The sequence below is a fragment of the Sinocyclocheilus grahami genome, unplaced genomic scaffold (assembly GCF_001515645.1).
Source record: "Sinocyclocheilus grahami isolate Dianchi unplaced genomic scaffold, SAMN03320097.WGS_v1.1 scaffold267.1, whole genome shotgun sequence".
Taxonomy (NCBI): Eukaryota; Metazoa; Chordata; class Actinopteri; order Cypriniformes; family Cyprinidae; genus Sinocyclocheilus; species Sinocyclocheilus grahami.
The window spans coordinates 989,533-1,005,444 of NW_015505446.1; the positions used below are offsets into that span (position 1 = coordinate 989,533).

A 15,912-nucleotide genomic window follows, 5' to 3' on the forward strand; every position below is an offset into this window, starting at 1 on the left:
GCCAATTACAAATTTATTCATCTGTACTTTTTTGGAAAGGTTGTACAGTATAAAATAATCCCAGGATGACAAACATATATGTAAATCATTTTGTTTTTACTATACATTGCTCAATGTACATGAGTTTTCTTAGTTCTTATAGGTCGAATGAATAAATTATGTATGTAAAAACCGAGTTTATTCATTTAGATGCTAAAGTTGGGTGTTTGAAGTAACATTGGATGTTGAAAACCCACGGATGTTATTATTTAGCCAAACCTTGGAAAATGTGCTCCATGAGCCAATATTTTGGAACAAGAGGTAGCTACGATATTCTTTAGACCATACAGTATATTATTTCTTCCCAGAGATTTATTCAAAAGTCAGGAAAAGGCGTGGGTGATATAAAGGAAAGTTTCTGTCTAAAGCAACAACAGTTAGAGTGTGGACAGGAATACCGAAGCAGCAGTGTAATGATTTATCGCTAATGCATTATAGGCCATTTCAGGACATTGTGTAAACAATAATATTCAAAAAATATTCATCAAAAAACAAAAATATTCATCAAAAGGTGGACATGAACTCATCCGGAGATCATATTTCTTAGTCCGCCAATAAACATTTTAGATTTCTGTCCACCACACTGAAGGCCAAAAAGTATGTTTATTGTCTTTAAACACACATGGAGAGCTTCACAAAGGTAAAAAGGCAAAGGAAGCCATATGCACTCAATATGGTGACAAAGGAAAATATGAACATCTGTTTAGACTGCCAATGAATTGGGGGAAATATTTTGGTCTGTGCTTTTCTTTGCAAATTTGGCCGTTTATTCTGTTTTGTTACGACAATTCCCTGTAATCTACATGCTTTCTGACTTCTGATCCTCATTTTTTTCCAGACTCCTTTAGTGAAATATTTGCTGTGCTTGTCAATGCTTTCAAAACAGCTGTGTAAAAATGACTCTAAATGTTGGACGACACCATGGATTGGCGAGTGAACGCATCTCCCCATCACGGATGTGCTGGTCATGCATGATCCTAGACAGTGGAACAGGACTGTACATGTAGCATGCATGGAAAGTATTTACACCTGGTTAAACACAATTACCTATGCTAATGAACCATGAGTTAGACTTCAAAATTTGCACTTTAACAATAAGCTTTTAGTTCGGCACTCTGGTTATACAATATTCGTCCTTCATCAAACACAGTTGAAAATGACATTAAAAAAGGATGCACAATATCAATCCCATATCTGCCATTTTGTAGACTTTTTTGAAGTTTATTATTATCAGTCCTGTTTTTACATTTAGATTATCTTTGCTGTCATCTAACATACTCTTAAAGGAATAGTTCACTCAAATATGAAAATGTACGCATTCTCAGGTCATCCAAGATGTAGATGAGTTTGTTTCTTCATGGGAACAGATTTGGAGAAATTTAGCTTTACATCACTTGCTCATCAATGGATCCTCTGCAGTGAATGGGTGCCGTCAGAATGAGAGTCCAAACAGCTGATAAAAACATCACAATAATCCACAAGTAATCAACATGACTCCAGAGCATCAATTAATGCCTTGTGAAGCGAAAATTTGTGTGTTTGTAAGAAACAAATCCATCACTTCAAACTGTCGCTTCTGGCCAAAATATGAACAACATTCTGTTTTGGAATCAACTGTTCAACAGTTTTGGACCGTTTTTCACCTGTAAACGGTGCTTGATCTGTGCATATTTCTCTCCTGATTCAGATGAGATGACTTTTTCACTGGAGAAAGCAATATTATAGATAGAGGACTTTATTACATGCACCTTTTCGTTTCACAATTGATGGACTGGAGTTGTTGATTTCTGTGATGTTTTTATCAGCTGTTTGGACTCTCATTCTGACGGCACCCATTCACTGCAGAGGATCCATTGATGAGCAAGTGATGTCATTCTAAATTTCTCCATATCTGTTCTGATTAAATAAACTAATCTATATTTTGGATGGCCTGAGGGTGAGTACATTTTTAGTTTTGGATGAACTGTTCCTTTAAAGAAAGAAAAAATGACACACTTCACCTTCGAACAATGTGAAATAGTTATTATGGATCAGTACCAAATTTGAAACCTTTTGACTGTTTACAAATCCCTTTGTACGCAACAGGTGCGTCACATTAGAGTAATTTTACTGTCTGTTGAGTCTCTGAATGTTGGACGAACATTCCTGCAATGCCCAACATAGTTGGATGCGAGTAAAATAAGAAAAATCCATTGTGAAATAAACAGATTTTTAAAAATTAAATTAATCTGCTGTCATCACATTTACATCTTCATTTGTGGCTGAAATGATGTAACGTGCTGGACCAGAGCATATGAAACACAAAATGTGATTTATTGTCCTGCCCAAACACCCAAGAAGACATCTTGATTAAAAACACAAACATGACATTTTTCTGATGCAACATTCACCTTTCTCCTACATCTGTGTTCTTTTTTGTCTGTTGGAATGATATAAGAACACAGATGCTAGCGCAATAGCCAATGGTGAGCAGGAGGGGGCTGGCCTGGACCACTCTCCACTCCATCCTGTCTTTTAAAACTCTGGGAAGTTCACGAAACGACCAGACTTTATTTTGAAGGACGAGGGAAACAAATTCATTGGTCAAGCCACTCAAGAAATTTTTTTTTGGTGTCTGTCTTTAATTTATTATTTGTTACCAACAGCTGCCCATCAGTGGCTGTGGCACTATGTGGGACTTCACAGTCGTGACATTGGTGCTGTCTACCGTCTTTGTTGTGTCTCTGGCACAAGGTAACGTAATTGAAATGATCTCATAATTGTCTTAATTAGAACATGTAAGGATGTTGAATGAATGATGCATTTATATGTTATTCGTTATGTAACAGTTTGGATTCAGCTGTCAGCACGTAAGACTTGGAAAAGAAAAAAAAAAACAGTGAGAGCTTGTTTGTTTGTGACAGCTTTATCAACTTATATGGCTGGAGTGATGTTTAGTAAAAATCACTGCTTTTGCTTCCAGAACTGCTTCTGTTTGCCTCACTGCTGTTAAATGACACTTTGAAAGGAAGGTTTTTACTAATTATGTAAATTCAATAAGAAGAAGGTGATGAATGTGAATTTTAACATCTGCTCCAGCTGTTATTTATTGCAGTAAACAACTGCAGTATAGTGGTTGGACATGAAAACAGAAGTGGAAATGGCACCTTATCATATTGTCATTGATGAAATTTCTTATTTAAAATAGTGAGTGTGTCACAAAGCACCATTATTTTAAACATAAGTATTTCTGATGCTTCCCAAAAGTCTTCGTATTGGAAAAGTAAACTATGACTGACTGTGGTGAATACTGGGAAACTGCCCACCAACTCAGACTGAAATTTGGAGCAGCACCTTTTCATCCACCTTCATTACATTCACTGTCACTCCATCTCGTCTCCGGTCCACCTCAAACTCTCCACGGAATTTATTACCTGTTTCCCAACACGCCTAGACAGCCGGCACGGAAAATAGTCAAGGCTTTTAAAAACCTTTAGGACTAAAGTTCGGTTTTAAATAACCAGATGTCGCTCAGTCATCCGGTAATGAGCTGCAAGCTTGCATGTCCGTGCCAGTTTCATCCAGGGCACGGTGAAGCCATTTTCAACGCTCCAAAGTAAATATTGCTACTCTCTAATCTGCTCCATTCAAACGATTTATTCTCCAGATGTTTCACTTTGCTCTGAAGTTCAGCTGCCCGGTACATTGATCTCTGTTGCTTTGATATATGAAAAAGAGGCTTTTCCGTGAGTGGCTGCTACCTGACCGCTACTTGAATATTTAAAAATTGTTTATACAATAATAATAGCAAGTGTACATACATTAGTGTCCTTTGTCGTTGTGCTGTCGCTGCCAATTTAAATGTATAAAATTTAGCACTCGATTCTTGAGTTACCGGCATTTTAATTCCCTTTACACAGCAGGAAAAATCTAATTTTCCAGTTAAAATATGTAAACATATGTTCAAGAAGCAACTTAAAAACATTAATGTAAAACTTCTTTTCAATACTAGTTTTAAATAAGCTAGAAAAAAGAGAAAAATATAACATACCCCAGATGCTTTTAAAAACAAGACTTAATTACTAATATTTGTATTTTATATTGTTTTAAGAATTTTTAGGTATTCTATTGATAGAAAACAAGGACTAATTCAAATTAGAAAACTACTCTTCTCCAGGATATTAGTGTATTCTACATTAAAGCCAACGCTTAAGATCAACTTTCTGGATAAAACAGTTCAAAGAGAAGGAAAACCAAACCAGATCATTTTAAACGCACACCAATCTGGCTGGGGTTTCATTATTATGCAGTGACAATGAAGCAGTTCAGTTTAGAGTAATGGAGCACAGATGCATCCCACTTCAGAGTCTACGGAACAGTCATTGTCTCCTAATCTTCTTCTCAACCTAATCAGACAGAGCTCACCATCTTCCACTTGAGCACACCTCAGCCAGTACTTGTGCCAGATGCACAAAACTACTTCCACATGTTTTCAGGGTCCGACTGAGGATAAACACACAGACAAAACCACTTTGGAGCTCTCATTTGCATTCATTAAAACACTATGGGATGTGGAATGCAATTTCGAGACCACTGCCCGGGCACACTGCTTTCTTAAATGAAATGCCTCTGATTTCAAACAAATCCCTACTTGTTACCAACCTCGTATACTGCAATAAAGCCATCACAGTGTTTTCGCACTCGCCCTAATACATATGAGTATGTGGGTTAGCACTATAGCGCTTTGTCAAAGGGCTTACATAACATGCCAAAATGAGTTACCTTTCCTTTTCAGATAAACATGGGAAAAACTTTCAGAAAGCATAATGCCAGATAAGGTTTGGCATTTTTTTGTTTCTAACCTTTTTGGAGGCTTTTATTTACAGACAGCAGAGACCGAAAAATGATTCCCGTATAAGAAGCATGTGCAGTAACCACTCCGCTGCAGCTTTTACGTAGCTCTTTTATTAAAACTCAACCCTCACATGTATTTTGATTAGCTTCTGGCTTGGGTAGCAATACTCCAAATGCACATTAAAAAGGGGGAATGTCTTATTAAAAGGACACAGACTGTTTGCGTGAATGGATTAATTGTCTGAGAATGGCTATTGGACACTGTGCAGACTTTATGAGGTGACGCGAGAAGTCCTAAAAGGGTAATGATACTGCACTTTATATTGTGGGGTAAAACCCCTGGCAATAAGATAGGAACAAAGTAATAACAGAATTGCTGTAACAAGTTTAAATTACCCTTTTGTTTGAGAGCCATCTCCCAAAATAATCTTGGCACGAGTGGTCAGTTATGAGAGGGCAGGGTGTCATTCTATGTTGGGAGGACACTGATATATAGAAAGGTGTATATTTTTAGATGTTGTTAACTTATAGTTTCCACTTCAAATTAAATATGTTTTACAAACCTGATCCTAATAATGTCCTGTTACTGGGTGCGGATATTACAAGGTTCCACTGAGGTCATGGACACACAGTTCTTTTGTCTTGGAATAAAGCAGACTAAAGTATGTGATTTGGTTATTGCTAATTATATTGGTGGCCTTAGTAGGTGTTATAACACAGCGCACAATGCAGTTATGTTGTGTGCCGCTTTAAATTCTCAAGCTTTTTAAAGTTGGGTGGATTCTGATTGGCTGTCAATGTTTTTGTCTCATCATCTGAAAAAAAAAACAGTTCTGAATGCGATTCCAATTATATAGTTCTCTGTGTTGTTATTGAATTAGAACAAATTAGTTATGGATATTGTTATACTTATTGTCCTTGGTGTGAACAACCTTTTACTATCATGGCGGAGCACCAGTTTGAAGAGAATTTAGCTAGCTACCTGGATAATAAGTATATGCTAAAATGAACTTTATCGCCCCCTTGAGTATGGAGGTTTGTCAGTAACGCCAAAACGCATGTAAATATCTAGTGACACTGCACGCCTGTCTTTAATCATTATTTTTGCTAATTTTCCAGTTTAAACTAATAAAAATCTTAAAACAATGATTAAAAAATAAGATGAAAAAGATTTACAAAAATTTTTTGTATCTGCATTTGTGCAGTTCCATAGTGTTTCTGGCCTTATTCTTGGCATAGTAATGACGAATTGCATGTGAAATGCAAAGGACTACACTTAAAGTAATGATCTCCAGGTATAAATTGCCATCTAAAGGCTTTACTTTGTTATTTATCGGAAAAAAAAATCAACTCCCCACTAAAGGGGGAAACTTCATGGCCAGGAAAAACAGAGTGGCACAATAACCAAAAACTAAGTATGGTTTTTAGAAAAGTGACACCGTGCCTTGAGACTCGAGATATGACATCTCATATTCCACAATCTATACTTTGGGAATGACACTCTTTCAGGTGAACCTACATGGTAAATCAATGCAGTGTAGAAGAGGGATATAGTAATGGTGGCTTGGAGTAAGTCCTGCAGTGCTTCTATGGTGACTGACATGTCTGCCGCAGATAAGCGCTTCAGTGTGTGAGCGTCGAGTAATGCCAGTAACAATTCTCTGTCAAGACACTGTGCTGTTTCTACTTGAGGATGTTAGGCTTGGCTACATCTGTGGGACACGTCACTTTTGGAAAAAAATGAATGACATTGGTGAATGAATCCCTCAGTCTGATTTCCTTATCACAGCACACTATAAGCAAGCTCTGTAAAGTGGTTCAGGGATATACCTTATGCAAGCAGGACAATTTGCACGAAGGACCGGAGGCCCACTGTCCTCGATCTGGGATGTGGGAGTGCATCTTCTGGTAATGTCTCATCTAGGAAGCATGAGACACCATGTGTTTGTTCCCATTACTCTATCTTCTCCTTTGGGGCCCTGGCTAGTAAGTGTCTCCAGATTAGTTTGAGAATTGATGTAGGGGATCAGGCCATCGTGCATACTCCAATTCCTTATGTGTGACCAGACGGAATGGAAAAAAGATACAGTGAAGAAATGGACCAAATGTGTCCTCCTCATGCCAATTATGAGATCAGATATCAGGTGCTACATCAAAACTGGTTGGACATGGTTCAGAAGGGCCGTAGACACCAATAGATGCTGAGTCGATAAAAGTAGGCCACTTGGACTACTTTGTACTACCAATGCACAAAAAAGTCAGTACTTAAATATTGAATGTCTTTTGCACACATTCCATTGGCTGCAAATTCAAGCAGGATTTTCCGATCACATTCAGAGACGTGTCTGCGACCTAAGGAACGTGCAAGGAATAAGTTGTTCTGATCTATTACATTGCAAATTATATTGCACTGTAATAAATCAAACAAATTTTGTGACCAACTTTTTGAGACCAAATTTAGTTAGTCTCTGAGGAGGTCAGTGTTTCTGCAAGATTTAGTTACAGCCAACATTTCTTTGGTAGCACCTTTGTTGAGTGCGCTGTAATAAATTTTGCAATCCCACAGGACCCATCTGGGACAGCGCACATCTTCGGAGGTTAAACAAAACAGACAGGAATAGAAAGCTGGCTTACAACAGCCTTGTGGAGCCACAGACCACAGGTAGTTATGGATATTTTAACATGCTCTCTTTACACAATCAACTAATTTGTGGTGTCCTACTTGATCCAAACCGCATTGTGGACCTCTGTGTTGCTAAAAAAATGTGATGTAATGATTTCTAGAGTCATCTGTCTTCATTAAATATGAGCTGTAATGATAAAGGCATATAGCCACTGCAATGCTGAAACAATAAGACATTGACTCATGCATGTGTAAATGAGTTTACACATGTTCTTAATTGGAGCAAGAGAATAAGTTGTCTCTTAGACAATTCAGACAGCTCTTTGCCTTAAATAATGTCATTCAATTCACACCTCCAGTGGGATTGCTCGATATAAAGCAACAAGCACTTTTGTAGGACATGGTTTGTATTCTGTTTATGTGATGTAAAAAGCTGGACTAATCTTTTGGAGTAAACCCAGCAAAATGGGCAGAAATTTGACGTGATCAGGAAACTCTTGTTCTCTATTTTTGGGTCACTGGCAAGAGCATACTGTTCTTGTTAAACATCTTACTCTGATCTTTGTTTTGTGTAACCAAGGTGTAACCGAGTGGACATCCTGGTTCAATATCGACCATCCAGGAGGAAACGGCGACTACGAGAGGTTAGAAGCCATTCGCTTCTACTACCGGGAAAGGGTATGCTCACGACCTGTAGCCATCGAGGTCCGTACCACGGACTGGGTTGCAGCTGCGGATACGGGGGAGGTGGTCCATTCCAATCTGGAGAAGGGCTTCTGGTGCATCAATAAGGAGCAGCCATTTGGTCGCAGCTGCTCCAACTACCATGTGCGATTCCAGTGTCCACCAGGTACAATTAGTCAAGAGACAATCCATCAAAGTACAGAAGTGTTTTCCATATGGAGGCATATGCATTTTAACATATGAGCGTGCTAGAGTCTTCTTTGTTTTGTTTCTTAAGTCCACTCATACTGGACCGACTGGAGTGAATGGACGCCTTGCTCTGCCACCGCCTGTAACGATGTTGGCATCCAAGTCCGTCAGAGGAAATGCATGAGCACACAACCTCTTCCACTATTTCTTTCACCTGTTTGTGTGGGACCTCACATCGAACGGAGAGAGTGTTCAACACCACCATGTGAAGGTAAATAAGGAACAAATATGAATTTTTGGAGACAAAATTTACATTTTACTGATATAATATGCATTTTCTAGCATTCAGTGGCAGGTTTCACTAGCGCCTCTCCTAAAAACCACTTAAATCAACCAAAAAAGTTTTTAGTTGGTTTAATCTGGTTTAGCTGATCTCCAAATCTGGCTAAGATAGCGGTAATATGGTTTAGCTAGGTGACCGACTGGCCCAAAGAACCATTATGATGGTTAAAACTTTTTTTTTTAGCAGCAAAACAACAAATTTTTAGAAAGCAGTGAGTTGTCACAAACTCATTGTGTGCCCTTTATACCAGATAGTCCAAATATTTGTTTTTGTCACATTTCAGAATTACCTAAATCCTTTTGACACTCAAACTCAGAATTGATGCTTCTTTTCCACTCATGATTCTCAAGAGCGATCACATCCTGCTGACAATTACATGACACAGGTGGTGCCCAATTAGCTGGCTAAACCCAAACATGTTTCAGTGTGTACAGAGCTTTGTTGTCTTTGATCATAAAATCAATGTAATCACACTGACAAAGATGTCAGAATGCAGTCTGACATTTTTGTACACTCACATATATAAGCATTTATTTAAATAGTAAAATACCACACACAAAGAGGATTGTTTTTTCATTTGTTGGATCCCCAGCTTTTTTTTTCTTTTTTTTTTTCTGAAAACTTGCCACAGTGGTGATTGTTAATTAACCACTATTTCCTCCCAAATCTCACCCAAACAGCTATGTGGAGCCAATGGGGTTCATGGAGTGCTTGCTCAGTTACTTGTGGGAAGGGTCGCAAGACAAGGCGTAGGACATGTCACAGATCTTCTACTAAGATTCAGTGTATAGGACGACCTGTGGAGGTTCAAAAGTGTGGAAATCCATGTCCAGGTACTGTTAATTACAAAACACACAATCTCTGAAAACCCATAAATTTTTTTTGCTACAATGAATTCAAAACACCCGTTTTATTTTTACAGTGGCATGCAAACGTGTCTGTCCTGGGGGACATCCCAGTAAGGACTGCAGCTACTGTATCTGTGATGGACAAACACTATACGGGGAGGTCTTCAGTGTTACAGGCGTCCCAGTGCCAAACGCCACAGTGGCTCTGGCTAGCCAAGCTAAGGTCGTCCGTGCCCACACTGATGCCAAGGGTCAGTTCAAGATTGATGGACTGTGCACCACCCCACAGACCCGAGTGCTCATAATAAAGGACAAATTTGTACCTGTTACTCTCCCAGTTTCCAACAATACCGCTGATGAACTCTGGGTACGGGCCATCTTACGATCCTCAGGTAAGGAAAAGAAGAAAACATTGGATATGGATGATCCAACATTGATAATTTCATGCACTGTTGCATTGTTGGTTTCTTCATTTTATGTGTTAAAGAAAAGCCATATATTGAGAAGCACCCAGAAGACAAAGTGCGTTACGAGGGACAACGTGCAACCCTTTGCTGTAGAGCAACAGGATCACCAAAACCTGACAAATATTACTGGTAAAAAACAATTACATTTCTATATAGGTTTTCTGACATTAATCTTTTAGTTACAAAAAAATTTATTTGTTTGATCCAAAGGTACCACAATGGAACCTTACTGAATCGCACAATATACAAGTACGACGAAGATTTGATATTGCGGGACTTGAAACCAGAGTATTCAGGGCAATATCACTGCAAAGCAACTAGTCTGACAGGCAGCATCAAGTCTGCTTCAGCTGTCCTCACTGTTTTCAGTAAGTGCAAAACCATTTTACTGGTCAACGGGGATCATTAAAGCATTTTTGCGAAATGTCCCTAAAGAAGAAAAATAACCCCATTAAATATTGAGGTTTCCAGTGAAATATTAAAGTCTATAATGTCTAGTGACATCTGCGGTACAATATATTTTTTTATGTTTAAGTTGGTGGAAATTACCACTTTCTAAACAAGGAATGACTGGCAAGAAGTCGTGGTGGGCAGACTAAAATCCTTAAATCCCACCCGCTCTCTATATTAAAGTGAAATCCAAGCTTGTCAATAAATACTGTTTTTTCATCCTCAGACAAGTATGCATTTCCACATTTGCACACATAACTACACATTGTGAATATTCCCATGATGCTTGTTATCCAAGATATAGATTGTCAGAAATAGTCTGGTGAAACATGTGTTAAAACAATCAGCCCTAGACTTTGTCTGAGGGATCTCTTTGCTTAATCATTTTGGCATACGAAATGTGCTTTGCTGAATAAAACACTAACACCTGTCACAGCAGGGTTCTTAACGGAGGATGATTAATGTGTTTTGTATTCACTCTTTTTTGCATGTTTTCCATAAATTAAATTTCATCAACCTCAAATAAGATTACATGGTTGCTCTCTCCAATAAGTGTCATTTTAAAGGAAACACAGGGCTCTTATGAAAAAAATGAGCAGCATTTACAGTAGAGTGGTAATGTGACAATAATGACTGCAGTCATTAAGATGGTGACATAATGACATCATAAGTTTTAATCAGAACCAATACTTTGGCAAGTCATCAGACTTCCTTTTCAGGCTTCCATGTTCGGTGACCCAGTTTTATTTGTTTACAGTGATTTTGGAAACAAGTCAAAAATGCTATAATAAAACATCTTTATAGCAATATAAAAAGATACATATATAATTTTCTTTTTTTTTTCAAGCATACATCTAAAAGTTTAGTGAGTTTTATGCTTTAAAAAATAATAAACCTTTTCTCTGAAATTAATTTTTCTTCTCAAGTAAATTTAATATTTGACTGAAAATCAAGAACATTATTTTTTGCAATGTACATCAATATTCTGTATTATTTGAAAATGTAGCACACTGATCTCACATTTTGTATTTCACAGCTAAAGGAACACCAGCTTGCAACTCAACACCTGATACTCACCTGATCAAATTACCATTAGACTGCAAGCAGCCTGGAACAGACTCCAAGTTTTTCAATGCAGGTCGCTGTCCACACAACAAATGCCCTGGGACACTGGACTTTGACATGCGCTGCAGGGATGGATCTGGCTTCTGCTGTGGAGCCAAACAAATGGACGCTAGAGAGATCAACTGTGGCCGTTACACCCTGCCTATCAAGGTTGTGAGTGAGTGTGGCTGCCAGACTTGTGTGGAGCCCAAAGTTCTTGTACGGGGCAGGGTGGTGTCAGCAGACAATGATGAACCCCTGCGCTTTGGACATATTTACATGGGGAAGGAACGGACTGGTACCACAGGATATCAGGGTGGGTTCACAATCCAGGTGTCTCCAGATACACAGCGTCTTGTGGTACACTTTGTGGACCCTTCTCAGAAGTTCATTGACACAATCAAGGTTTTTATCTTTGACAAGAGAGGAGGTGCTGTCTATCATGACGTAAAAGTGATGAGGAAGAAGGAACCTATTAATATCAATGCTGCAGAAAGCAATACCATTTACCTAGGTGAAATGAAAGATGAGGACCCCATCGGTCAACTGGTCATACCTCCAAACTCTTTCCATAAAAACACAGGGGAAGTTTACGAAGGGACCGTTAAGGCCAGTGTCACGTTCCTTGACCCACGCAACATTACCATGGCTGCTGCCGCTCCTGGAGATCTCAACTTTGTAGACAATGAAGGAGACATGCTACCTCTCAGGACATATGGAATGTTTTCAGTAGATTTCCGAGATGGGGCAAACCAGGAGGTTCTAGGAGCCGGCGCAGTCCAGGTTCTCCTTGATACGGAGCATGTAAAAATGCAGGAGCACATCCCAACAATGAAGCTCTGGTCCCTCAATCCCGATACAGGCATTTGGGAGGAGGAGAGTAAGTTTAAACCCACACAAAACACCATTGTTGGCAGCGGGAGAAACAAACGAGAGGAGCGCACCTTCCTGATAGGAAATATGGAAATCAGGGAGCGTAGGTTGTTCAATCTTGATGTACCTGAGAATCGCCGCTGCTATGTCAAAGTGAGGGCATACATGAGCGACAAGTTCCTGCCCATTGAGCAACTAGAAGGTGTGGTAATAAACTTGATAAACCTGGAGCCTAAGCCCGGCTACTCGTCAAATCCGAGGGCTTGGGGACGCTTTGACAGTGTGATAACAGGACCAAACGGTGCTTGTCTTCCAGCTTTCTGTGATGCTCAGAGGCCTGATGCATACACTGCTTACGTCACAGCAATAATGGGAGGTGAGGAACTGGAAGCAGCCCCCTCAATGCCAAAAATGAACCCAAACATTATTGGTGTGTCTCAGCCATACTTAGGGAAGTTAGATTACCAGCGCTCAGATCATGAAGATCCAGCACTTAAGAAAACAGCTTTCCGAATCAACCTAGCCAAACCAAACCCTAACAATTTTGATGAAACAAATGGACCAATCTATCCCTATCAGAGTTTAATTGTATGTGAAAATGCACCTGTTGATGCCAACCACTTTCGTTTTTTCCGTGTCGAAAAAGATAAATATGAGTACAATGTGGTACCCTTTCAGGAGAGTGATCTCACATCTTGGACTGGAGACTATCTTTCCTGGTGGCCAAATCCACAAGAGTTCAGGTCTTGTTACATCAAAGTTAAGATTCATGGAGCTACAGAAATCATGGTAAGGTCAAGAAACCTTGGTGGCACTCATCCTCAGACAAGAGGTCAGTTGTATGGCATTAGAGACATTCGTAGTACCCGCGACTTAAACCATCCTAACACCTCTGCTGCTTGTCTCGAGTTCAAGTGCAGCGGGATGCTCTTTGATCAAGGTATTGTAGACAGGGCCCTCATTTCTGTCATCCCACAAGGTAACTGCCGTCGCATAGGCATCAACGGTCTCCTGCAAGAGTATCTGATAAAGCATCCTCCTGTTCTTCAGAACAATGAGTCTCATGCACTCAATATGTTAGCTCCTGTTGATCCACTTGGGCACAATTATGGAATATACACCGTCACAGACCAGAACCCACGAGTTGCCAAAGAGATTGCCATTGGTCGCTGCTTTGATGGAACTTCAGATGGTTTTTCCAGGGAGATGAAGTCAGATTCTGGAGTGGCTTTGACGTTCAGCTGCCCTAAAAGAACTGTGAATCGTGAGAGTTTATTCCAGCGCTTGCAAACAAATCCTGGTCTAACACTAACACAGATGGCACGGGAGATGAGGGAGTCCCAGGGATTGCAAGTCAGAAGAGGGTCAACCCAAATGGTGGCCTACCCTTTTGGCCAACAGGGCAGGAGCCAGAACCGTAGAGCCACGAACACTAACAGAAGGAGACCTGCTACAAGGACACAACCAAGACAGTAGATCTTTCTTTAGGTGAGTTCTCAGAGTGCACTTTTTAAAAAATAATTTCAAGATGTTGATGAAAATCAAGTGTATGCTTTCCATTCTCATGCAGGACTTTCGGATTGAAGAAAGTGAAGAGAAAAAGACTCAAAAAACCTGCTATGGAAATCCCAAACTTGGCCAGCCGGGTGATATTGGATGCTCTGTCCTAATGGAGCAAAATCCTTACCTGATTTATCCGAACACATTTAAACTCTTTCTACTTGTGTATGGAAAACTGTCCTCTCATACTTCCTCAAAGTTTACTTCATTAAGACATTTATTTTATGATCAGGCCAAATAATCTACAAGTCCCATACAGACTGATTTCATTTATTTATTTCAAATGTGAAAATTTGCTTATGTGGAACATCCTACATTTAGATCTGCAATTATTGACTTATTTTCTCTAATTGATCAGTGTCTTCCATAGATGATAGGCTAAATAGGCAAGACAAGTCTGTATGGGTTGAGGTCAAGTGTGACAGCAGCTAATCCTTTCATCAACAAAATATTCTACTCTATTGGATGCAATGAACAAGACCCAAGGCAGCAAAGATGCTCGTTCTGTCTCGCCTCCTCTTCCATGTCACCATTCCAGTTGTGATTTGGCCAACTATTGGTCTGACCAATGCACAACTGACCCCAGCCAAGAATAGCTTCCCTTAACAGAACGGATTGCCAAGGTAGACTAAACAAACCTGTGGTGAGACAAAGAATAATATAATGGCCTTAACTTCAAACACAAATTATAGTTTTTTTTTTTTCTTTTTCGAAATGTCCTCTTCATCCTTTTGACCATTTGGCTGGCCTAATTAAAAGTTTTCTTTTGATATGAATTCCAACTAATACAGTACATCTCAGTGTATGATGTCTAGTTCTTAGGGTAAACTGATTGTATTTTGTTTCTTGTTTCTGTTTGTCTCCTAAAGTGCAATATTGTGTTCCAATAATGACTTGAGAGTCCTGACAAAAAAACGTCCTATGTTATGAGCCAATCAGCCATAGGTCTGTTAAAATGTTGGGCTATTCCCACAGTAATTTCATATCTGAATTTCAAATTACATAGAACCCCTGTTTCTTTTCTTTTCTTTTCTTTTTTAACCTAATCCTAATGAATTTGAGTTTGGTAATCCGATTCAGCCTCCTCTAATATAGCCAACTGACAATGCAACATAAATGCAGTTGCTGTATTTTAACTCCACCCTAAAGTAACAAAAATCCAATTGTCTGATTTCAACAATTAATGGACCATAAAAACATCATGTGGACCTGCATGAGCTGGACAACTGTATTTTTTAAAGGTACATTTTGTAGGTAGCATTGCAAATAGGATTTCATTATGGTAATTCTGATTTGATTTGTCTAATCCCTTACACTTTCACTATTCTGTATTGGTTCAAAGCAGAAAGTTAATTACAGTGCATGCTTTAATAGATAATGATGCTAAAGTTTATTTTGTCTGTGTATCCAAAGATGTACAGCTGGCCCAATGCAGGTAGAATATAAAATATAAAACAATATTAAAACAATATTCTAAAATCAAATCTTCAAAGAACAAAAAAATATATCTCAAAAAAGTAAAACATTTTGATTAATTGGAAAATTCAGTCTGAATAAAAGTGAGATGAACTGAATAAAGTCTTTGGGAAATAATCCAATAGAGAAATTTACACTCTAATATTGTGGCACATTTTTTTCTAAAATTGCAGTTGAACACAATTTGGAAGGCAAAAGTTTCTGAGCTAAGTCTCATAACAGACCAACTGTATTCAGACATTAAAAGCTGAGATTTTTCAATAACATTGCAATATTTAAAAAAGTATGATAAAATGTGCCATTAAAAGGACATTTTTCCCCAGTTGTGGCCGACTAGAATAATGAAGAAACAAGATATATAACTCTTAAAACTGTAAAACACATTGCTGTATGTCAAGTACACACTTAAAATGACTGAAAACC

At 38.8% G+C, this 15,912-nt stretch overlaps 1 protein-coding gene across 1 annotated transcript; it reads left to right on the forward strand.

The window, feature by feature from the left end:
- The first annotated feature begins 2,663 nt into the window (after positions 1-2,663).
- Positions 2,664-15,000, forward strand: LOC107599460 (cartilage intermediate layer protein 1-like). Its single transcript, XM_016291052.1, has 10 exons — positions 2,664-2,772; positions 7,439-7,534; positions 8,076-8,345; positions 8,457-8,639; positions 9,392-9,544; positions 9,634-9,951; positions 10,047-10,155; positions 10,237-10,394; positions 11,513-13,941; positions 14,024-15,000. The coding sequence occupies exons 1-9, from the start codon at positions 2,709-2,711 to the stop codon at positions 13,927-13,929; spliced, it is 3,768 nt and encodes a 1,255-aa protein (XP_016146538.1). The 5' UTR covers positions 2,664-2,708; the 3' UTR covers positions 13,930-13,941; positions 14,024-15,000.
- Positions 15,001-15,912: the final 912 nt, after the last annotated feature.